General features: G+C 40.3%; 1 protein-coding gene across 1 annotated transcript in view; it reads left to right on the top strand.

The window, feature by feature from the left end:
• The window catches only part of LOC147747519 (vitellogenin-A2-like), a 69,760-nt gene that overhangs the window by 27,863 nt on the left and 18,285 nt on the right, over positions 1 to 23,612 (top strand). Inside the window, exons 16-26 of the mRNA XM_086953984.1 lie at positions 1,395 to 1,514; positions 1,598 to 1,787; positions 1,870 to 1,963; positions 2,052 to 2,237; positions 4,992 to 5,139; positions 10,912 to 11,128; positions 12,201 to 12,364; positions 15,395 to 16,156; positions 18,046 to 18,093; positions 20,560 to 20,655; positions 22,324 to 22,536. Coding sequence (XP_086810110.1) covers positions 1,395 to 1,514; positions 1,598 to 1,787; positions 1,870 to 1,963; positions 2,052 to 2,237; positions 4,992 to 5,139; positions 10,912 to 11,128; positions 12,201 to 12,364; positions 15,395 to 16,156; positions 18,046 to 18,093; positions 20,560 to 20,655; positions 22,324 to 22,536 — 2,238 coding nt within the window. The remainder of the gene's footprint in view (positions 1 to 1,394; positions 1,515 to 1,597; positions 1,788 to 1,869; positions 1,964 to 2,051; positions 2,238 to 4,991; positions 5,140 to 10,911; positions 11,129 to 12,200; positions 12,365 to 15,394; positions 16,157 to 18,045; positions 18,094 to 20,559; positions 20,656 to 22,323; positions 22,537 to 23,612) is intronic.

Here is a 23,612-nt window from a genome sequence, read left to right as displayed (position 1 = left end):
TGAGACCGGCACATCAGGCACTGCCTGATTGCCCTATAGGCCAGTCCAACCCTGTAGATCCCGTAGGGGGCTTTTTTCTCCTCTATAAAACTATCATTCTTTCTGAGCTTTTCAATTGGAATGGGGGATACCTCTTCAATATCACACCTTTTCCCACATGCTGAGCTCCAAAATTCAGTATGTCACAGTATACCTGCACAAATCTTGCCAGGTTGGTTTGAAATTTGGGAATGATTCGCAATGTTGATTCAGTTATAAAAACTTGTGCCCCAGTCAGTCTTGCTGGCCAACTCAGACTCAAGCCCTAAGTAGTAATTCAGAGGCTCCTTAGAATCCCATTTTCCAAACTGCAACACCATAATAATTGCAGAGGTAATACTAGGATGTGCACCTACTAATGCCATTAATAGTTCAATTAATGGTATTAAGGGTCGCCCCTGTGGATGACGTTCATTGACACTTGTCAAAAGACAAAAGAAGAGGTTAAGATATCAAAGTAACTGGAAGATCTCGCCAGAGACCCAACAGTGCCTGTTCTCAAGTGCCCTGTCTTTGGATTGCTATTTAACGATTCCATGGGTGACATTAGCTGTTGGAACAATAATCACTCTGATTACAAGTATCACTCAATAAAACAATGCATTATAGGGGGGTTTGCATGCAAATGCACAAAAGTCCCCATGTCCTATCGTGTCCCAGGTCGTTTTCCCCCAGCAAACATTGATAGGTTTGACTTGACAATATTAATCTGAGGAAAATGTTGAGAGTGCAGCCTTTGCCACTAAACTCTTAATTGTGATATGTTGGGTAACAGGAGGTACAGCATATATCACAAATAACCAGTGCACTCCTAAACAGGCCTGTATAGTGCAGTGCAGAACTTTCTGGCACATCAGCAAGAAATTGTGTGGTGGTGTATTTATAAAAAACAATATATACATGCAGGAAAAATACAAATGTTGAGTTATGCACCTTTGTGACATGTTGTGGTACCCCTGGCTTCAACCCCCCCCCACCCCTTGCCCCCTCCTAACCCCCCTTCCCCTCCCCCCTCCGGAACTCCATGATGCTCCATGTTGCAGCAGAGAGTGGCTTTAGTCTAACTGGCGAGAAATTCACTTTATTATATGGGTTCTGAGTAACAAGCCCATTCCCTTCCCAAGATTTGATCTTTGACATTTCATTCAGTTATCACCTACCTATCCACGAAGTTCACACAACAGAAAAGGTAGAAAGTAAAATGTTAGTTACTAATTTACCTATCCGTTTCAATCAGATAACTATTGATGGAAATCTGTTTCAAATTAAACATCGAATGTTGACGGAAAATATTTTTCAGCTGACAGGTTGAACATGTGAATACATTTGATTGATAACATGCAATGTTTCCACAGTTGCTGGGCTGGAAAGCACTGCCATCGGAGGTCCCCTTGATATCAGGCAACATCAAGTTATTTGGCCAGGAGATCGCCTATCTTGACATCAACAAGGAAGTCATCCAAAGTGCCATCAAGGTAAAATAGATGAAGTAGGTGATTTTCCTCAACAAAGTTTGCTTTCTCTTTGCTAACCCTCCACTCTGTTTACCTCATCTTAGGCTCTGAAAGAACCAGCAGAAAGGCATAGTATTGTGAAGAATGCAGTACACAAACTTCTGAATGGCGTCGCTGGACAATTCGCGCAACCCGTGCTGGCCGCCGAAGTTCGACAACTTCTTCCCACCTGTGTTGGTTTGCCCATGGAGTTTAGCTTGTACTCCACGGCTGTGGCTAACGCGGTCATCAACAGTATGTCTCAAATTTTCTTACAGAGATCTTATCCCCAAATAATGCATTCACATTTATTAAATATATATTGTTTCTTTGACAGCTGATGTGAAAGTGACTCCAACTCCATCTTCAGATTTTAGTGTCGCACAGTTACTAGAATCCACTATTCAACTTCATGCGGATGTGGCACCAAGGTAAAGATACTTTCTTAATGTTGTCGGTATTCCACCAGATTACTACTCTCATCAATATGGCTTTGCTAACACACGGTTTCTCTTTCAGCATGTCCATGCACACGGTGGCTGTGATGGGAATCAACACCCACCTCATCCAGGCTGGCATTGAGTTCCATGCTAAGCTCCGCACGAATGCCCCAATGAAACTGACTGCCAAGATTGACATGAAAGAGAAGAACTTCAAGATAGAGACAACCCCATGCCAGCAGGAGAATGAACTCATTGTTGCCAGGTACAAGGCCTAGTACTGAGAAAGGAATGACAAGAGTTGTGGGTACTGCCATGGGGTTTGATTCCATTCTATTTAAAAAATATATTTGGCCAGATATATGATCTGTGAAGTGTCTTTGTTGACCAGAGAATGACATAGAGAAGTAGCTATTTTAGCCAGGGTGTTGACGTTTGGAGCAGGGAGACCAGGACATCTTAAGGATTTTGGGGGCCCTGGGCTGACTGTATTTTGGGGCCCCCAGTTCGGAACAGCTTTGGATTTATGATCCAATTTCAGCTCGTGTATGCCCTCTTTGGTCAGGTCATTGACAGAACACAAGAACTCTGGCCAAATTCTAAATGACTTTGCATCTAATATTCAGGGGTAGTGACTGGTGTTTCTACTATTGCAACACAGCAGCAGCTCACTAATATTAATGCAAATAATCTATGTGACACCCTACTGACATTTCTCATATGTTGGATCCTGTTTTGATCTGAAAGAAACTTCTTTACGGATGTTGCATGAAACATAAACACAGCATTTCTCTGCAAAATGTCTGTAATTGATTCTCACACTTGACCCACATTAAAAATAAATTGAATGAAAACTGTACTTAAAACAATATGCTTAAGAAATAGTCAAGGCAATCAGGAAAAAACTCTGCAGAACAGAACTGGCTCCTTCAGGGACCCCTCTGAAAGGCTGGGGCCCTAGGCCATACCCCACTTTGCCCATGCCTTAAAACATCGCTGACCACAGGTCGAATTGCCAAAACATTGCTGTAGTGGCAGAGCAAGCAATCAGCTTCTGTTTTAGGGTGGTCCTTCTTGGCCTTGTCAATAATACCTAACAATGTGACTGTAAATTGCTGGGGGATTGTCTTTCATGTGTATAAAACAGAGCCCTATTACAGATGATGGGCAAGTGACTGGGTGTCTCCCTCAAACATCTAGGCAACAAAATGCGATCACATTTAGTTACCATCACATGAAAGACCCATGAGTTGTGGATAATAGTGAAAATCGTACTGTATTGTAACGCCATTATTATAACATTGCCCTATTTCTTGAGGCACTCAAAGAAATAAATGTAGGGCAGACAAATTCTTGCCAGTAAAGAGTCCGAGACACATTGTCCTTAACTATCTAAGTAAAACAATCATTCTGATACAATATGGTTAACTGGCACATACTGTCAGTGACTGCAAATGCACTGTTTGATAAAACTACTTTTGAAGCACAAACCATTTGATTTTTCTAACAAATTTGGTAAACACCCACCAGCCCCTCTAATAATTTGAAAATGCTAAATTCATCTCAGTGTTTTGGGAGTGTTTCCTTCGGAACTTTTCCACAGTTTGGCCTTCTGGTTCAAAACATGGACTTGTTTTACTGATTAAAAGAGTGTTTTTTTCACCTCACACAACAATAATATTCATGCCAAACCCTTACTTGTAAATACCCATCAGCCCATGACCCTGGGTGTGTATGCATGATTGTTATGCGTTTGCATAGGTTTGATCAAATGGTGTGTTGTGATCATGTTGCTAGGAAAAGTAAATTACAAGCAATTTTTGTGTAATTGGCTGCTTCTCCATTGCTGGATCCGTAAATAGGGCATCCAGTAAAGACTTAAGTTTTTCAACTCACCTACAAAACAAGAAGGGACATAAAGACGTGGACTGGTTGTAAAACATGTTTCCACAGTTTGGTCAGTACAGGGTGAGGGAAACTCAACAATGGCAGTTTGTTTTAACATCTGAGCAAGTATACCAGGCAAGGAAATCAGATGATGGTGGATGGTGATGTGAGGGGAGGAGGACTGTGAGCATTGATACCCTGGAAAGGTATATTTTGGATGCTGAGATTTCCTAGACTCGTTGTTTAAATAAAAATAGTTTAAAAAAACAATCTGAGCAAGTGACAAGAGAACTTGTGTATAAGCATTTCAGCTTTCAGAGTTGAGAGAATGGTAGCAAAGGATTTACATTTGATACCAATATAAACTGACAATCAGCGGTGCATCCTGGTTAGCTATAGGAGAATAAATGTTAGTTTGGGTGATACATGTCCTTGGTTACCAGGTGGCAACATGTCAACAGGAAGCCCTTGCTCCGTTCTAATGCTGCTTTACACGAACACAGTTCCCTTTGACATTATTTTAATTGAGATGAACAACATTGTAACTCTCCGATTCCAATATGCCTTTCTTTGACTACCCAGAGCTGTAAAACCGTTTCCCTGGTGCTGTAAGTCAGAATATCGTTGTGTCATACGCATAACTTTCAAAAACATTATGCCTTGGTGTAAATTTTCAGTTCCAATGGGGACATATTATCGTTGTGTCATACGCATAACTTCCAAAAACATCATGCCTTGGTGTAAATTTTCAGTTCCAATGGGGACATATTTGTCATATTTATGACACAATATTTATGTTATATGATATTCTGACAATAGTAATGTGATACCATCAGCCACGGTCCCGTACAGGTAAGTGTGGTGGGGGGTGGCGTCCGCGGGGGGAGGAGGAGGGGTTAAACAGACGACGAGGGGAAATTATTTTTTTATTTAATTTTCCCTCTTGGTCATCTGTGGAACCTCCCCTCAACCCGGCCCCACCGCTCTTACCTGCACGGGCCGCGACTGGGTACCATTCTGTCTCAGGTGCCAAGGAACCTCCTGACAGCCATACGTTTTAGGAAAAGTCCTACAAATCGAAAGAGTTGGTGGAAAACAATGATTTTAAATCCCTTTCTGTGTGTCTGCTTAGGGCACACGCATTTGCTGTAACAAGAAATATAGAAGAGCTGGAGGCAGCGAGGAAAACTCCAATTCTGCCCCGAGGAGCTGCAGCTAATATTCTAAAGAAGCATTTCGAGACAACAGGAAAGACTTCAGCTGAAGCCGCAAGCCTGATGGTAAATTGACAGCAAACATTTTCATTTTTGGATTACTTTACAGCTCAAAATACGATCACACCCTTTGTGAAATATAGTAGTATGTTAGCCGGGTGCTCTCACAATGCATTGCTAGCATGGTAGTAGCTTTATTGAAGGTATCACACAATTGAATATTCAACAGTAGTAATGGCCTTTTTACTCGCAAAGGAAATTTGTAGATTCCAGAATGCTTGCACAAGTAAATGCCCTAAGTGGAAAGCAATGTAAGATTCTGACAATTCCTAATGCGTATATGGTTAAATATCATGTCTCTTGCACTCCACTAACTCCGGTGTGGATGGAGCCATCTCCTTTTCGACCCTCACGGTACGATATTTTTGTAAACAATATTTAAGACACTCTATTTCAGGAATATAGTATTTATGTACAGATTATTTTGACATACAACCAAAGTGATGCAGTGGGTTCCCCATCTTTCAATTTTAATTCACGAGCTGCCATCTTTCTTTCTGTACAACAGCTACTATAAAGCTTTACAGAAAAGCTACCCCATTAAGTATAATGTGGAGGCTGGATGGAATTGTTTTAGTAATTCATCATCTGCAACACAAATTGTGCTTTGATGAGATGACCCCTACTAGATTCTTCCCTAGCCAAAATCACACTGTGACTCACAAAATTAAGAAAAAGATCAAAAAGAAACCCAATATCCATCTAGCCTGCTGCAACAATATGCGAAAATGGAAGTAGCATGAAATATATTTCAAAGTTTCAATCCCAAGGTTTTCTTTAACAAACGAGTTTTCATTAACAAACATTTTCAATTATTTTTAATGTGTTTACATGAAGTGGACTGAATTGGTCCCCTGCCCATCTAGCAGCACTTCAAATCCATTCTTCCCTGCTAAATCTGCTACTTTGCTCCCTGCTTTTGAACTACGTGCGCCATACCATATCCTAGTATCCTAATCTCAAACAGCGATAGTTTGCAACTTGACAACTCTGTGAATTTCTGACTTATTGAAGACCAAACTACCAAGCTCCACAATCCCACAGCTCCATGGTTACCACACATCCTAAAATTCTAATCTTACAGTTTGCTCACTTCCTTAAAATTCTACAGAAACAATTCATTTGCACATCAGGACACCAATGCTGAGGATCTCTCCATCTATAGCTTCCTACCACTAAGCCTGTTGACATCCTCAACCTCAAAACAATCCCGACAGAGTTATAAAAGTGTTTTTGCATTCTCCCATACCTCATGAGTCCAATTCCCTGATCCACTAGACACAAACCACAACAAATTAACCACAATACCAACTATTTTTGTGAGTTCTAGACCTTTGCATCGAACCTGCCCCTGGTTCCTGGTCCCAAACAAGAATCCATAGTTCCAGAACAGCTCAGCCTCTCGCTTTCCCTGGGATTTTATGAAGGCAGGCACCAAACCTTAGTCTAACAGATATCATAATCCATAAAAATAAATGTATTTGGTGAACATCTTTCACAAGAGCTGACTAATCAAATGTGCATGCTTTGACATACTTCTAACATAGTTCCTGTCAAAGGACAAGGTGAATAAATGACACATGATTCAGACTAGCTGAAACCATTCGCTAGGAATTTCTGACATGGAAAGCTTAGTCATCACATTGGATTGCGAGCAATAAAACAGGGTTCTATTTTTGGATTGCTGGGGAGCCAGCTTTTGTTACTTGTTTATCCCCTTTATTTTTCGTGTACTTATTAACAACTTAACAAGTTTGAATGTGGTCCAAGGCAAATGGACAAGCATATGAAGGATGCATAGGATGCTAAATGCACCGTCCAACTCCTTCTTTCTTCTGTGCGCCTTTTCCATGAAAATCTGTTTCTAGGCACACTTATTCGACTAAAACAGAAAGAAATTACAGTTGTAGTGACAGAGCCTTTTTAAAGAGAAAAATAAAGAAGTTGAAATGAAGGTGTTATGGGTGACAGTTTGCATTAATTGTGTTGATTCATTGATCACCCAACACCACTTGGCTTCCTTTAATTTGATCATCCAGCATTTGTCTAAAGTCAACCAGATTATTGCTATTCTCCAGAGCAAAAATCTAAAATGGCTGCTATGACTATTGAACCACACATCACAGAGCATCATGGTGTCCCTTGTTTCTCTGCTCTATTCCCCAATCACTTTGGAGATACAGTGGTATCTGCATTACCATTTCTCATCTTCAACTTCCATCTCAGAGTCATCATTTCATCCTCTGGATTCAATTATTATGTGCAAACTTCCAACAATGTCTTGCTATGGTGAGATAGGAAATACTTTCCCTTATAGCTCCCACTTGCCCCTTTTCTTGGGACAGCGATCCACTGGATGTGTACCTATAAAGTGAAACTGAATCCTTGCTCCTCAGAGTGAAGTGAATGACTGTAGCTCCATCTATAGGTACTTCCCTACTTTTTCCAAATGTTTGAAATATCTAGTTTTTATCACTGATTGAATATTTATCTGACACCTCAGGTGAGCAGTGTTCACAGTTCCTGTTTATGCCTTCTCATGTTTCGCCACCAGATATTTCAGTACCTCTTATTTGCAGGCAAATTAATATTCTTATTTGCCTCAATCTCTCCACACTACAACTGTGGCAACATTCTATTCACAGTTCTTCACTGGGTCATTTCCAGCATCACTACTAGCCCCAGAATACTGTTGCAAGGCTTCCAATGCAAATTGATTGCAAAGAATATATCTTGATTGTCCTATCTGTCTTTCAGTAACCACACCAACAATAGGTCCTAAATCCCAGATCTCAAAAGTCCAACCCACACACTCCACCAAACTGTGTTTTCAGATGAGTCAAGACTCCTCTGCAACACTGCAACCACAAAAAGTGAGACAACTAAAGGACCACACTTTGGCTATCAATGCATCCTCTTCAAACTCAGAGATAGATTAAAGACTTGGGCCCGATTCACAGAACTAATCTGAGACAAAATCCTAAACTTACTACTTTTGGTATTCACAAAAGGCACTTACTACTTTTGGTGTTCAAAGAATGCACTTACTACTTCTAGTTAAACTTACTACTTTAGGTTAAACCTACTACTTTTGGTGAAACTTACGACTTTTGGTTAAACTTACTACTTTTGGTATTCACAGAAGGCATTTAAGTAGTAGTAAAGTTAGGACTCCTAACTTTACTACTACTAAATGCCTTCTGTCAATACCAAAAGTAGTAAGTTTAACCAAAAGTAGTAAGTGCATTCTTTTAAGAAAAAAAGTAGTAAGTGCCTTCTATGAATACAAAAGTAGTAAGTTTAGGATTTTGTCTCAGATTAGTTCGGTGAATCGGCCCTTGGTTTTTGCAGACCTTAATCTACAATCTGTCCTCCCAGCTCCCTCTTTATCTCTGTCCTTGTGGCTCAGTACAAGGAAATCTCTTATGGCATGTAGCATGTTATAAAAATTAAAATATGTTAACAATTAAATATGTACACAAAATGCAATTGTGGGGAGAATATCAGAGAAGAGCAGGAGGTACCCAAACAGTAGACTGATCCATTGTTGTTTAAGATAACACTAGCATGACAAATCAGCAGGTGGAAAGATGGAATGCGAAGATGTAAGATCACAGGCTAAAAAATAATTAAAATGTATGTTAGGTCACTGTGGGAACTTTGGGATATTTGTTAAGGGAGTAGTGTCCCACCTTAAGTAATATGCACGATTCATGTCAGGTTAAACCTTTAAAGTCACTACATGAACCTGAGCTCAACCCTCTGTTAACTATGACACAGAACACACAGGCTTAACTTAGAGGCAAAGTGTAAAGTATTTATGCAGTACCAAACCAGTATAAAGTCAAAACACTACATGAGAAAAATCCTGCACCAATTTAGGAAAATAGAGTACATCTATTTTAACAAATACAATGACACTATAATTACATAAATCCAATAAGGGAGACCAGATGTATTATTTTTTAAAGTTTAAGGGTCATAATAGCACCAAAAAGCATTAAGCTCCAACCAAGGCCATCTGGTTGTGCTTAACCAGTACCCAGGTGCAAGTGAAGGACGATCATAATAGATTGCTTGTTGAATATAGAAACTAGGTATGACCTGATCAGAAGCTTTTTCTATCGGACTTAGTTTCTGGAGTGGAACACAAAAATCCTCAGCAAATCCTGGAACTGGTCAGCTGGACATTTGCAGAAAAGGCCTCTTGTAGCGTGTTGTATCTGTGTAGCTTGAATAGGTGGCCAGCCTTAAGCCCAATATTTTAGGCTCTCCTAAGGTCAAAGAGAGCAGGTCCACCCCCCTTCTGTTCATCCACAGGTCAGTTCAGAATGTCTTCTGAGATGGGTACTGTGAATGCCACATTGATGCCTGGCACCAGCCTGTATGAGGGGTGACACTTGGCCCCTCTTTAATCAATATGGTGAGATTTTCCAGGTTAACCCTACCCACCTTTGCAGCACTTCCAGTATGCCCTACTTAAAACAATCCCCAAGTGCCCCTCTCCACCTAAATCAAAGACAATATTACTTTATCCCATGCTGCAGTGATTGTGTGCCCACCCCAGAGGTGTAGCCAAGGAAATGAGCAGCCTCTTTCCTATGGTCATTTCCCTGCAGCTCCTCTACCACTGGAGCTGGTGCCGACTAGAGGAACACAAGTAGAGCTGTGTCAAGGTTTCAGCTGACCACAGGTTAGACCTCTTTGAAGTCAATCAAGTTCCTGGGCACATCCTGGAAGGTCATTCTGCCAGAGGAACAGAACACTGTCCACACCAAATTCCTTTGTCTTACCTCTATGAGCATTTCACACCTCATCAAGGGGCTATTTAGCTGTCAGGTTACATCTGGGACTCATGCAAATGGTGCGCCTGAGGCATTAGATAGAGAAAAGGAAACTTTCTAGGGGTGTCTTTTCCAAAATGTTTATTAGAAATCCAACAGTGAATTGGTCTTGTAATAAATATATCAAAAAATTCAAGAATGGAAATTGTAGCTGCTTCGTAGTCCGAGATAACATCATTCAATTTAATAATGTGTCTCAGTGCTTTCCGATGTAGCAGCTACACTGCTACAGTGAAAATGTATTTAAGTGCATTTTCATGGTAAGGACATATTTAACACTGAACTTTTACATGCCCTACTTTTAAATTGTTTTCCTAATGCTCCCTCCCTTATAGGCCTACTTGGGGTGAGTTGTTAATATTCAAAATGAGGGTTTAGGCCTGCCCAACTTTTCGCCTGTCAATTTGCAGTTCATAATTGCACAGTCAGGCTTCACATGGCAAGCTTGATGTTATGTTTACATTGTCACTGTAGTGGATGGGACAATGGGTGCTACAGTCCACTTGTAGCATTTAACTTACATACCCTAGAGCACCTTTGGAACTAGGGAATTATAAGTAATTTACATATGGCAATTAGTGCTATGCCAATTTCATCATGTTGAAAAGAGGAGCAGAAGTACTTAACTACTGATTAGCAGGGGTAAAGGGCCCAGTAAATATTTAATGCCCAGCAAAGGCGAAACAAATCTGTAATTGCCCTGCAGAATGGACATATTCTCAAGTCACATGGTACAACTCATTGCTTATGCATCAGCTGGAAGATTGTGGTAAGTTAGGCCAGCAAGTCAGATGGGCAAATGAAAGTGTGTGACAGTATTCAAGACCCATCTCAAGAGATAATACTCGAAAAAGAAACATCAATATATGGTAGATTTGTTCAAGAATATATATTGTTTACAAGAATTTAAAGTGTGCATGTTTTGTCTATGCAGGAAGTTTCTTCTGAACTGGTCTCCAAGAAATATTCAGAACAGTTTGACCATGGAGCAGCAGCAGAAAGCCAATTTACATATCAATCATGTGTCAAAGCAAGAAACTTTGGTTTCCAAGTCTGCCTTGAATCTCATTCACAAAATGCAGCATTTGTGAAAAATTCACCACTATACCAAGTCGTCGGAGAGCATGAAGCTAAAGTGGTGGTAAAGCCAGGTACAGTGATGAGCGCAAATATTGTGGTTTAACAGGTGGGGAGTAGGAATGGATTTGGGATCAGTGCACCTGAGCTCTGATTTCTAAAGCCTTTCATGGTGAATGCATATCTGAGTGTGGTCATCATTGTCCAAAGCAAACATCTTTTGTGATTTGATAAAAATTATTCTTCCACTTGGTTCTCCATGATGATGTCACAAATCATGTCCCCATTTTGCCATCCTCTCACAACACTATTTTTGCTTCAGGTCATCCACACATTTCTGCTCTCTAATTGCCCTTCCCTTGTTAGAGTCAGGATTCGAGCTGATATGCACTTTATGTCACAACTGGAACAGTGGGAACGGAATTTGCTGGTGGAAAATGTATTGGTGCATTTATGCAGGTGCTATTGTAAGGCAGCAAACATCTTAAAGATCGTGAACCATCATAGTAATATAGTGGTTATTGTGCCAGGTAAAATCACGGCAGAAGTCAAGACATAGTTAATCTTTGGACATGTGATGATGCAGCTAATGTACAGACTGGGTCTTATTTGTGACTCCTTTGACCACAATATTATAGAAATCAACCCATCCAGGAGTTCATATTTGATGCCTATACATGAAAGACAAAATGCCCTTATAATCACCAAAACATATACATAGTGTGTGGTGATCAGTGCGCACCTCACACATCTTTAGTTGCTCACTAGAGTGTGTCCGGTAAGTTGCCATTGTCAGCGGCATGGACATGCTGCCTAACAAGGCTACAACCTATTACAATCTCCCCGTTTGAGACATTTTTAAATTGTTGGTCAGGTTTCATGACTGGTATCCATCCTTCTACAAACATTTAAATCCATGTTACTCTTTGCTCAAAAGCAACTATGCATCCTTCAATGTGAGGGTTTCCAATATGAACCATAAAGGAAAGAACAAAACTGCAAAGGGATCACGATTTTCCTTCCAATCGCTGCTATGTTTTTTATCAGTGTGATAGTGTCAGAAGCAGCATATCCACTCCTTCAGTGGTATGCCGTCCCTGAGGTATTCTAACAACCTCAACTAACATCTGTGTTGTGTGCTTTCAGCTCATTCTGATGTGGCCATTGAAAAACTGCTTCTTGAGATCCAGGCTGGGCCAAAATCAGCTTCAAAGATAATCGCTTTGGTAGCTCTGGAGGAAAACGAGGAACACGAAGACTCCATGGTGCAAATGAGACTGAAGAAAATTCTGGGAATAGACAAGCTAAGGGTAATTTACCTTATTGAGAAAATAACCATGTTAAAACCTTCTGGCCTTTATATAAAAATCATCTATTGAACAGAATTACTAGGCATTGTCTGATAAAGTTTTGCAAGATGTGGAACTTCACATCAGAGTATGATTCATCTTCTTTGAGGCCTTTTGAATATAACAAAAACTAGTGTCTAAACACAGTGTCTGATTGCCAATATCAGATCATATATTCTTTAAGCTAACTGTCACAGCCCCTGCATTTCAAAATATCTAAGCATGTCTTAAGCAAAGTTTCTTTTATATGTATTTCCCTCTATTATTTGCACACCCTATGGCAAGGCTGGTTCTCTTGGTTAGACCAGTGCCCTCTACTTATTGCATTTGTCCCTACTGTGAGGGTCTCATTGAGGGAATCTGGTCATGCAACCTTCCCCGACAGCCTTATTGGCTCTTGCATGTCATTAGTTCTCATCTACAGACAGTCTTAGCTGGCTGTTGTGAATGAAATACTGTCTCCAATAAATTAAAATACATACATATGGTGCATGTTGGACCCTTGTTCATTATCAGGTGCCTATCTTATCTATCTCATTCCCCTGTTTCTTATTTGATGGCTTTCTCTTTGTTGTTTGATTGTTCTTGCCCTCTTGGTGTGTTGTTTCTGCTCTTAAATCTTACTCCCACACTCTGAGTTGGTCTGTACCTCCATTCACAGCTATTCCATTGTTTCTCCTGCTCTTTCCACCTGGCTTTACTTTAAAAAAGAAAAATATTAAACTCCAGGTTAGCAGTTACTCGCTGCCCCCTCCCCTTCCCTGTTCCAGACATGAGTTTACTCCTCAACCCACTCTTCCTTTGCTGTCTCACTTATCCCTATCGCATTTAAATAAACAAAAATTGGGGACATCCCAGCTGCTTCAATTAGCTGCCGGACCACTCCTTCTAATTGACAGTTTACGGTTTGGGCATCAGCTATTTTGAAATGGCAAATAAAAAAATTGAATGGGGACCACACAATTCGGCATGTATACGTATGCATGATCATCATCCTGACCTATGTCACATCATCACACATACGTCTGTGACTTACATATCATTGTGATTCTATTTTCATTGATGCGATTCAAACTTCACAAACAAGCTTTTTTAATTTGTGCCAAACAGAATTGGCAAAAACATTGTCAACACCGATACATCTGCATTGCTTTAAAATGCAAGAAAAATTTGCTTAGCCAGAGGGTGTTGTCTGTAGTGGTGCCTTATCCTTCCTCTAACTCACAAGTCCACTACCACCATCACCAACTTCACAAACTGTATGATTAAGGTAGCAGACAGAATGAGATCTAACTGCCTGAAACTCAACTCCAGCAAGACAAAAGTGATGATCTTTGGGAACAAGAACTTTCATTGGTACCTGGTAACAATTAGAGCACAGACCCACACCCACACTAATGGCCACGCCAGAAGTTTGATAATCATTCTGGACAACAAGCTCAACATGGCAGCACAAGTCATTGCAGTATTCTCGTCCTGCTTCCATGCTATATGCATGTTCCACAAGATTTTCAAATGGCTATCCCTGTACATCTGACATGCCATTATGCAAGCCCTCATCACAAGCAGATTAGACTATGGCAACGGTATAATAGAAAGCGAGAACTACCCTGCCAGGGTATGATTACATGGTCCCATCAACGAGATCCAAAGGGTGAAGGAGGGGGTGACATGGGTTAACGCTTCAGAGCCAATGATATATCAAACACATTCAGAGCAATTAGTTGAGAAAATAGAAAAGTTTTTATTTTTTAAAATAACAATTCATAAGTAGGGTCCATGAGAAAACTTTCTAAAGCATATATACAAATACAGGAAAAAAATGTTTTTCTCTTAGGACTAAATAAGCATCATCATAAAAAATTCATACAGAGAAAAGAGTTTATTAACGTCCCACACACTCCCACAGTCATTCACTAAACAAACATACACATCTCAATCTCACTCACTATAGAAATATTGCAAACATACATATACAAGCATAGAAGGACCTAGGGGCCTGCAACACCACAATCAATGGTTGCTAGGGTGGAAAAAACAACATGGAGGCAGTTTAGACTATGGCAACGCACTCTATGCCGGGATCTTGAACCATCTCATCCACCAACTCCAGATTACCCAAAATGCTGCAGCCAGAATCATCCCTGACCGCCCATGATGCACTCACATCTCACCACACCTCAGACAGCTCCACTGACACCCCATTTACAAACACTTTCAATTCAAACTCCTCACACAAGCATACAAAGCACAACATCAGACCAACTTACCTGAACAACTGCCATCACTTTCACCAACCCACCAGAAACCTTCTCAACCTCACTTGAAAAAAAAAACCTGCATTTAGAAAAGCTGAACGGGAAGTCAAGCATTCTCCTACATCACACCCAAGACCTGGAACGTCCTCATTCATTACTTGAATTCCACCAGAAGCTGAAGACCTAGCTCTTCAACTAACTCTGTGGGGTGGACACCCAAAACCTTCCGTTGTATGCCTACATACCTTCTCCAGCGCTTGGAGCCCCTCAAGGGTGATTAGTTGTACTATACAAATCCACATAACACAGCATAATGTGTGTCTAAATCATGAGTCATATGATCTGCAGTTGAAAGTGTCCTTATGATGGGAGAACTACAAGGGTGTGGTATTTTTTAGCTGCATACACATTTGGATGCGTGTCTAGATTATAAGTATCCTTATGATGGGTGCTTGGTTGTGGGAGGAACTTGTGATTGATACACACTTTGTGTGTGCATGTGTGTGTGTGAGAGAAAGATAGAGAGCAAGGTAACAATGAGTTATGTATGTTGTATTTGTTTGTTGCCCCACCCTTTAAAGAACTCCTTGTTGAGCCATTCAGCATTCCATAATGTTTTTTTTCAAATGCTTTGCTTTCTAAACCTGAAGCAAGTTATAATTTAAGGTTTTCTACATGTAAGTGTACATTTATATGGCTCAGGTTTATTCTTTTGTCTTATTGTGTTTTGTAGACACATTCACACCGTGATGACAGCTCAAACTCCAGCTCCAGCTCCAGCTCCAGCTCCCGCCCTGGCTCCCGCTCTAAGTCACGCTCCAGCTCTAGTTCCAGCTCCAGCTCTAAATCCAGTTCAAGTTCTAGCTCCAACAGCCGACGCAGCAAAAGCCCTGGCCAAGATAGTGGGAAAGTTACTGAAGCTCTGAAGAGCAGAGAGCACAACCAGCCCAAGTCTGGCCAGAGGGCACATGATCTCAAACACCAAACCAAAAGGAGTTCCTCTTCTTCCTCTTCATCTGCTCAGAATGCACATGGCCACAACAAACACCATGCCAAGGAAAGCTCCTCTTCTTCTTCATCCTCTGCTCAGAGTGCAAAGGATCACAAGCATCGCGATCAAGACAAGGAGAAGGACCGCAACGGAAACAAGAACAGGCACCAGAAGCAAAGTAGTAGCAGCAGCAGCAGCAGCAGCAGTTCAAGCAGTGGTAGTAGCAGCAGCAGTGCCCAACAATCCAAACAACAGGGTGACAAGAAACGCAATCAGAACCATGCCTCTGGTCATGCACACAGGAAGAGTAGCAGCAGCAGTTCCAGCAGCAGCCGTTCCAGCAGCTCCAGCAGCAGCAGCCAGGCGAGCCGCAAACATTCTAACCAACACCAGCATGAAAATAAAAACCAACACCAAAAGCCAGGCCAGCAACACAGAAAGAGCAGCAGCAGTAGCAGTAGCAGCAGCAGCAGCAGTAGCAGCAGCCAGAATTCCAAACATCAGGTGACCCCCCTTATGTTATGGTATGGTTTATGAATGTAGGGCTTAGGGTAGGACAGCATGCACATCATCATTTTAGCAAAACATACATGCTATGATAATGCACTGTTTAACAACAAGTATTACAGTTTAGTGATATAACAGTATAATCATACCATAGTATGCGTCGCTTTCTACCTACACTACCTCTGCAATAGTCATGTGACATTAGTTTAAACATGCAACCTAGTCACAAAAGTCGGTATTATTTCCCCGTGGCCATGATCAGAATACTACCCATCAGTAAAAGATTATTGGGTGCACACAGTGTTATTTAGAATTCATCCAAAAATGTAGCCGATTTGTGAAGTTTCAAAATATCCCTCAAGTTGGGCAAAGTTGGCAAACTTGGGACCCTGCAAAGCCCACCAAGATTCCCAAGTTCAGCCATTTTCATTTTGGAAAACATTTTTATAAGGCAATTCTCCTAATAATGTTTTTACATACTTTTTCCATCAGCAAATCCACTTTTAGTGGAAGTTTTTCTTCCACTATGTGTTTTTTTGAAAAGTAGAAAAACGTTCTGAATTTGATAAACCAAACCTTCAGAACTTTGAAGTTGTGTATTTATCTATTTGATTTATATAAACATTTTGAACGGGTAACTATGATATATATCAATGTAATGGTTTTATTTACTATTTAAAGGGCATAATCCAGATGTTAAATGATAAACAGTTTGGCAGGTTTTAGAAGACAGATCAGCTGGTTAAGGCAGCAACTGTCCCCTGGGCCGTGGTCTGAATCCCGGCAACGTTTAAATGGCTTTTCATCCTTCTCATGTAGCAGGCCAGCTGTTTATGGTTGGTATTAACATGCATATTTGAGCTATGGTGGTAAAGCCTTCAGGATGTCTCAATAGAAATGATAATCTGGAGACAAACAAACGAGTAGGATCACAGAAATAATTCAAAAACAGCACAAAGAAACTCATCTCAAAACATACCGACCTGCAGGTCAGTCAGTCAAAATACTTTATTGCGATAACTTAATATCATACAAAGACAATGGCAAATATATAATACATTAATACAAGCAGCACATACATTGAGAGCAATTAAAAACAATTAAAATATAACAAGTTAAAAATCATCATACATCATGTTACAATTTATATCAGCATGAGAAATACAAAGTGCAAGGTGCTAAAGTGCAAAGTGCTGATGTGCAAAGAGGACTTAAAAAGGCTTAAAAATACTAAGGAGGTCCCCAGCGAAATATTCATTACTAGCAACTACTGACCCTGTTACAGTGCTTTCTATGGTTACTGAACCAAGACGGTCACAACAAACAGACTAACTAAAGTGCTGGTCTTTCCTACAAAGGGAGGTAGACACATTTTTTAATCTAATGTTCCTGCTTCTATTAGCTCTCACCAGGAAACTAGCCACGTGAAACATAATCCTGGGAGTTTGTCACAGTTGTAAATAAATAAGAGCAGGTCTAACTAAAATGAATCCTGCTTCCTTAAGTATAGGTACGAGGAACAGTCTCCGAGCTTCATTGTAATGGCTACAAAACATTATAAAGTGCATGGTGTTTTGCTCAGAGAAATGATCGCAGGAACAGGCGATAGGCAGGAAGTGAAGATGGGGCGGTACGGTGAGGAACATAGGGAGGAAACTGATATGGGATTCGCAGAGCTTTTATCTAAGGTTAGTGAGAGGAAAGCGAGACAGGAGTAAAAAAGAGTACTCTCACAAAAAGAAAAACAGATAGACAGAGACACACGAGGGTATCCGAAAGGCTTGAATCACAATAAATACAGCTAATGGCCATTTTCACAGTATCAACATACCATCAATTAAAAAAACCTTAAAACATGACTTTCTTATCTTTCTTTCACCTTGCAGAGTCCAGCGATTTTTGAATATCGATTCAAACCAGCAAACAGACGAGCAGTAAGTGTTTTAATCTATACTTCTACGGCAGAGTTTTGTGAGATGCACACTTTTATTTTCACCCTGGTCAGCAGCGAGCTGAAAAAGCAAACACTCATACCAACTAAGAAGCCTACCCCTTAATTTAAAAATGACTAAAGGCATCATGCCATTCTGTGCATGATAGAATCATACCTTAATGGAAATACCTGATGGACATTACCATTTCCTGCATTCAGATATAGGTTTTAGGTTTTAGACCTTGGGCCTTACATGTCTAGGGCAAATATCAAAGCAAATCCAACTGATTAAATAAAAATACCAACTGAACCTAAAGGGCTCACCAAGCACCAGTTCGTAGCCTCAAGATGCATTTAGAATTGTCCTCAATGCAGTTCATTAAATGTCCAAAACCCATAGGAAAAGAACCAGATCCAGAAGAAATCATTAGGATGAATTTGCCCTTGGGTATATATCTTAATCATTAATAACATATGTTAAATGCAGCATCCCATTATTATAAGAACTGCCTGGTAAAGGTTGTAGAAATATCAAGAAAAATATTATTAAAAATAATGACTATAGAGCGGCTGAATGTGCAGTGATGATCAGATACTTTTAGTATAGTTTTAGTTAAAGATGCAGACACTTGAAAACAGAAGAGCAGAAAGAGACGGGGTGAATATAAAACAAAGGTAAGTTTAGAGAGGCATGAATAACTTTCAGAGGGCAAGACAAGAAAACATATCTTTCAACCTTGGGAGGAGGGGTTCTGGGGCACATGGAGATATGGATATTAACGTGATTATAAAGTTACACCAACCTGTCAAGGCCTGTTCTATTTCACTTTTTCATATAGTGGTATGTCTACTTAAGGACTGGAGGGGTTTGCCATACGAAGTTGAATTTCCCATTTATACAAACAATTTCAGCACCCTCCTCTAAACAAATTTGAAACATATCTATCTCATGTATAAAAATGTATCATGCTTAACAAGCAGTGAGTTTGACTCTATTTATCATGAAGATAGCAATGTCCTATATTGCTTTTAAAATTATATTTTTCAAAATTGATTCTAGCCGTGTAACCAACGCGTTTCATTCAAAATAAATTCTTCAGGACACAATAGTGATAGTCATGTGTTCCTATTCAAGTTCTTGTTGTATATAAGACAGTTTCTCTACCTTACTTTACATTGATGTTGCTCATGAACTAATGTTCAGGTTTTTCGTAAGTCCAGTGCTTTATGCTCCATTTCTCCTCTAATTATCTCAAAGTGCATTTATATTATTTTAGGTACATATTCTCATGAATGTTTTTAGAAAACCAGATGGTTTCTGACAAAATATTTCGAAATATCCTGAAACACCAAGCAACAATTCTGCATTGGAAGAGTGGGATTTTCCCTACTAAAACTCGTGCTCTAAAGGGATATGCAGAAATATCTCCAGGGTTTTATATCATAATTGTTATTATGTGGACCACTGCATTCTAAAGTGTACAATCTTCATACAGCCTATAGATTTAGGGACGTGCTCCAGATGGCGGAAGAGATTTGAAAACTTAGGGGCTGATTACGAGTAGTAAGGGAACCGCTAACGCTTTTCAACGGTTTGACAGGCCACTCCCCTGGAAGTCCGACCGTTGGATTACGGGAAGGGCAGGGAGACTGCCTCAAGAATGACGCCACCGCCGAAATGTCTGCTACTGCAGTGGCGAGTCAGAGGTGGCCCATAGTAGTGGTCCTGGCATTGTTTCTGCGGTGCTTCACACACGCTACCTTTTTGCTGTCCATTTTAATGGCAGGCACACGGCCATGCGAGAGTTGGCGGAAAGGCATTTTAAGAAGCCAAATATTGAGCGGAAGATAATGTTGCTCATGTGAAATGTCACTGTTCACATGGAATACGCTACAGTACCTTTATGTCAGGCCACACAATGCCAAAAAGCAGGAGGAATTGAAAAGCACCCATACGCCCAACTGGTTGGGATCACGTTCCGGATGTGGCAAGCAGTAAGCAGTGTGTGCATCATAAATATCCTCTGGTTTGTTTCCTGCATGAAGGGCACCACCGTCATTACTCTGCTGCCATTCACCACCAGCCCCATGGGAAACTCCCAATACTGCAGGAAGGGAGGCTAGCTGCTCAGCAGAGTGCGTGGTCCTGTTGCTGCAGCAGGATGTCTATAAAATCACCCAACTAATAATCAGGCCCTCAATAATGTAATGGGACTGGTCAGATTCTGACCTCAGGTTTATCAGCACATCTAAGCTGCCTTTCCATATTTTCCATTCGATTCAGGATGAAGGCTGAAGCTGGTCGACTGCAACATTTGTTGGCAATATGAGCAACATTGAGAAAGCTGTCTAGCACAGGCCTATAGACTTTTGCCATTTCTAAATTGGTGCCCCCAGTCTGTGTGTTTTTACTACTTCTATTTTCATGCAAGGTGTATCTACTCACCACCATCCTTCAATTTTACAGAATCCTAACAGAAAATCTTCCAGCAGCAGTTCTTCCTCAAGATCCAGCTCTTCAAGCAGCAGAAGTGCTTCCTCTGCACATAAATCTCAACACGTGGTAAGTGCAACATTCTCACAGACATGCTTCCTTTGAGGGGCCCCAGATTAGTATATTTTAATTTCCCTTACCAAATGAGGACTAGTTTGTGATTTTGCTGCTAGGGTTAACCATCTCTAAGGTGTTTCTTTTGTGCTCTCCTGTTTATCATTTTGCTAACATTGCAACATGCTCCTGCTCCTATGATTGCATGTACTGCAAGACCATACTAAAGCCTACACTATGTTATAGACGTTTCTGTAGTATGTAATAACTTCTTGATCCATACCCATATCTGCTATAGGACTGGCAAATGTATGTGTATAGTCAAGCATGAGCAAATATCTCAACATACCTTACACATTAATGTAAAATTTTTGTAAAAATGTGCATTAAGTGCTTCAAATGTTTAGATATTCTTAGATAATCACTCTAACTACAGTTCATACATTGGAATGCAAAGTGCATTAAACCCTAGAAAGGGGCTATCTGAAAATGAAGAATGGCAGCAAGGCTCACACTACTGCACCACCCAGTATAGTCAAATACTAGTCAAAACAAAAGATATATTGCCCATCTCTAATGGCCAACCACCGCAAGGCCATGAATTAAATACAAAGTTAGGAACAGGAAGAAAGGCACTATAATGAAACTACAGTTAAGATATTTCAAATTTAAAAAAATCCAATTTCCATGGTTCCCAATGTAAACAGGAAATTCTTTATTCATTTTCTTCTGGATTAAATAAGCAGGCGCAGTGAATGCGTTTCGCTCATCACAAAGGGCTGCTCAGGGCACTATAAATGATGTCTAATGAAAACTATTTACAATGACACGCCACATGCCTAGAACCACTCTAACAATCGTTTTAGTGTTTCCACCTCAATTATTATTCGAAAGCTGCAAGTATGTTCGTGAAATTGTCACAGTTCATGTCCATTTGAAATACAATATTAAGCAGGAGTCATTACATAATGTAGATGAAGGAGCTATAATAGTCCATGTGTCCATTGACCTGTGTACCTAGTTCACGTATTCCTCAAACCGTCAGAGACATTTTACTCCTGCGTCTCTTCATTGAGGTATCTCCCTGGGTATAGACGTACACTGACCAAAAAGGACTTACCTGTAGGTCATTGCAATGCAGCTTCTCAGTCATCAGATTTTGATACAATAACAACAAATTAAGTCGGTACTTTTGTACTCAACACAAACCCAGTCTTCTGTGGTATTTTAATGTGAAAACAAATCCTCCTACGTTTTTGATTTTGTAGCCATTGACAGCAAAAAAAGGTTAGATGTTTTTAATTCAAAATCTATTTTTTCTAAAAGACATAGTTGGGCAGCAAAAACACTAATTAAATTGAGCAGATGCCACCAAGGTGTGGCACATCAGCTTCCTCTTACTGCCTAAAAGAGAGACAATATAGACCCCATGCACCTAAAAATATGGGTACACTCCAGGCAAACACTATCACCACTCTCCTACATTGACAGGTGAACTCGCAAAGACAGGTTCCTTTCTATAATAGCTATTCTTCTGGGCATATCACCCTGATGTTTACATATATCCAACAACTACAGCACTGCAGCATCTTCTGCAACAGATGCTGTTTGTATTTGGTTTCCAGAGACTTAAGTTAAGCTTCATTTTAACTACACTTTGCCATATTTTCCCCATTGTTCTAGCCACACTTTATGGGAGATAACAAGCCCCCAGTTCTGGCAGTTACTGCTCAAGCTGTGAGAAACGACAACAAGAAACAAGGATACCAGGTGATCGTGTACGCCGACTACCACGCCTCCAAGCCCCAGATCCAGGCCTATGCAGTCGAAATCACCGGCTCCAGCAGATGGCGCGCTTGTGCAAATGCTGTCATTGTCAACTCTCATGAGGCACAGGTGAGGCAAAAGAAACTCAGGTTAAAAGGCAAAGCCACTGTAAGCATGATTTCACTAAGCGTTATATACTGTGTTATAATGTCATGCCACTACTTGAGGCGATTGAACTGGGAAAAAATGGTTATTCTCAGAAACTGAAACCCTATTAACCCCTTCGATGCTCATGACGAGCTCAGCTCGTCATGAGGCACAGTTGAGCTGTGCTGATGACGAGCTGAGCTCGTCATGAACAATGGGGATTCTGGGGATGCAGCGCAGAAGGAAAATATCGCTAGCAGCCAAGGTGTTAAAAACCTTACAAATCCAAAACATAACATTTTGCATAAAGGAATCGTGACACAAATTAATGTCCAAATGGACTCTTGCACTACTGAAGAAAAGCCAAAGAGTTTAGGAATACATTGTGAGGATACAGTGCAGTCTCTGACCGAAATATTATTTATGATTTTTTTTGTTTTCATCAGAAAGTGAATAGGTAGGTGATCTCGACCGTTATTGGACCCTTTTTTAATGTAAAGCAAAAGGCTTTGAAGACCATTATCTAACTTAGATATACAAAGCTTATTTTCCAATCCAAAAACATGACTGGGAAAATCATTTATGGATTGTCCAGCGAATTTTATAAGCTTTAGAGAGAACACTTCTTGCAGTATTGTATCTGTCGGACAAAGACATTCAGAAAATCAATTGAAACTACCCATAGCAGAGATATGGCAAATTAACATTCTTTCTAAAATAGGCCAAGGAACTAAAATTAAGAAGCTCTTACTTTCAAATATCATTCTTAAAAGCATGGGCATAGAGATATTTATTCTACATTACAACATATTTAACCAAACCAAATTATGTGCTTATTCTATGATGTTGCTTTCTGGGAATATGCCAGATTTATTGTAGTTAATTTAATGGGGTAAAAAACGGTTGGCAGGCTGGGGTGGGATTTTCTCTGAGAGTCAATGAGAATGATGGGTTGTAGGCAAATCAACCACAAGAATAAAGATGTTTAACAAGCAACCAAGTACTCTTGTTGACTGAGCCACACTGAATTGGAAGAAACAGCGAAAATGTGGGATCAA

This window comes from Lissotriton vulgaris, chromosome 1_1 (assembly GCF_964263255.1).
Source record: "Lissotriton vulgaris chromosome 1_1, aLisVul1.2, whole genome shotgun sequence".
In the NCBI taxonomy this organism is placed as follows: domain Eukaryota; kingdom Metazoa; phylum Chordata; class Amphibia; order Caudata; family Salamandridae; genus Lissotriton; species Lissotriton vulgaris.
This window is presented reverse-complemented; position numbering and strand designations above follow the sequence as displayed.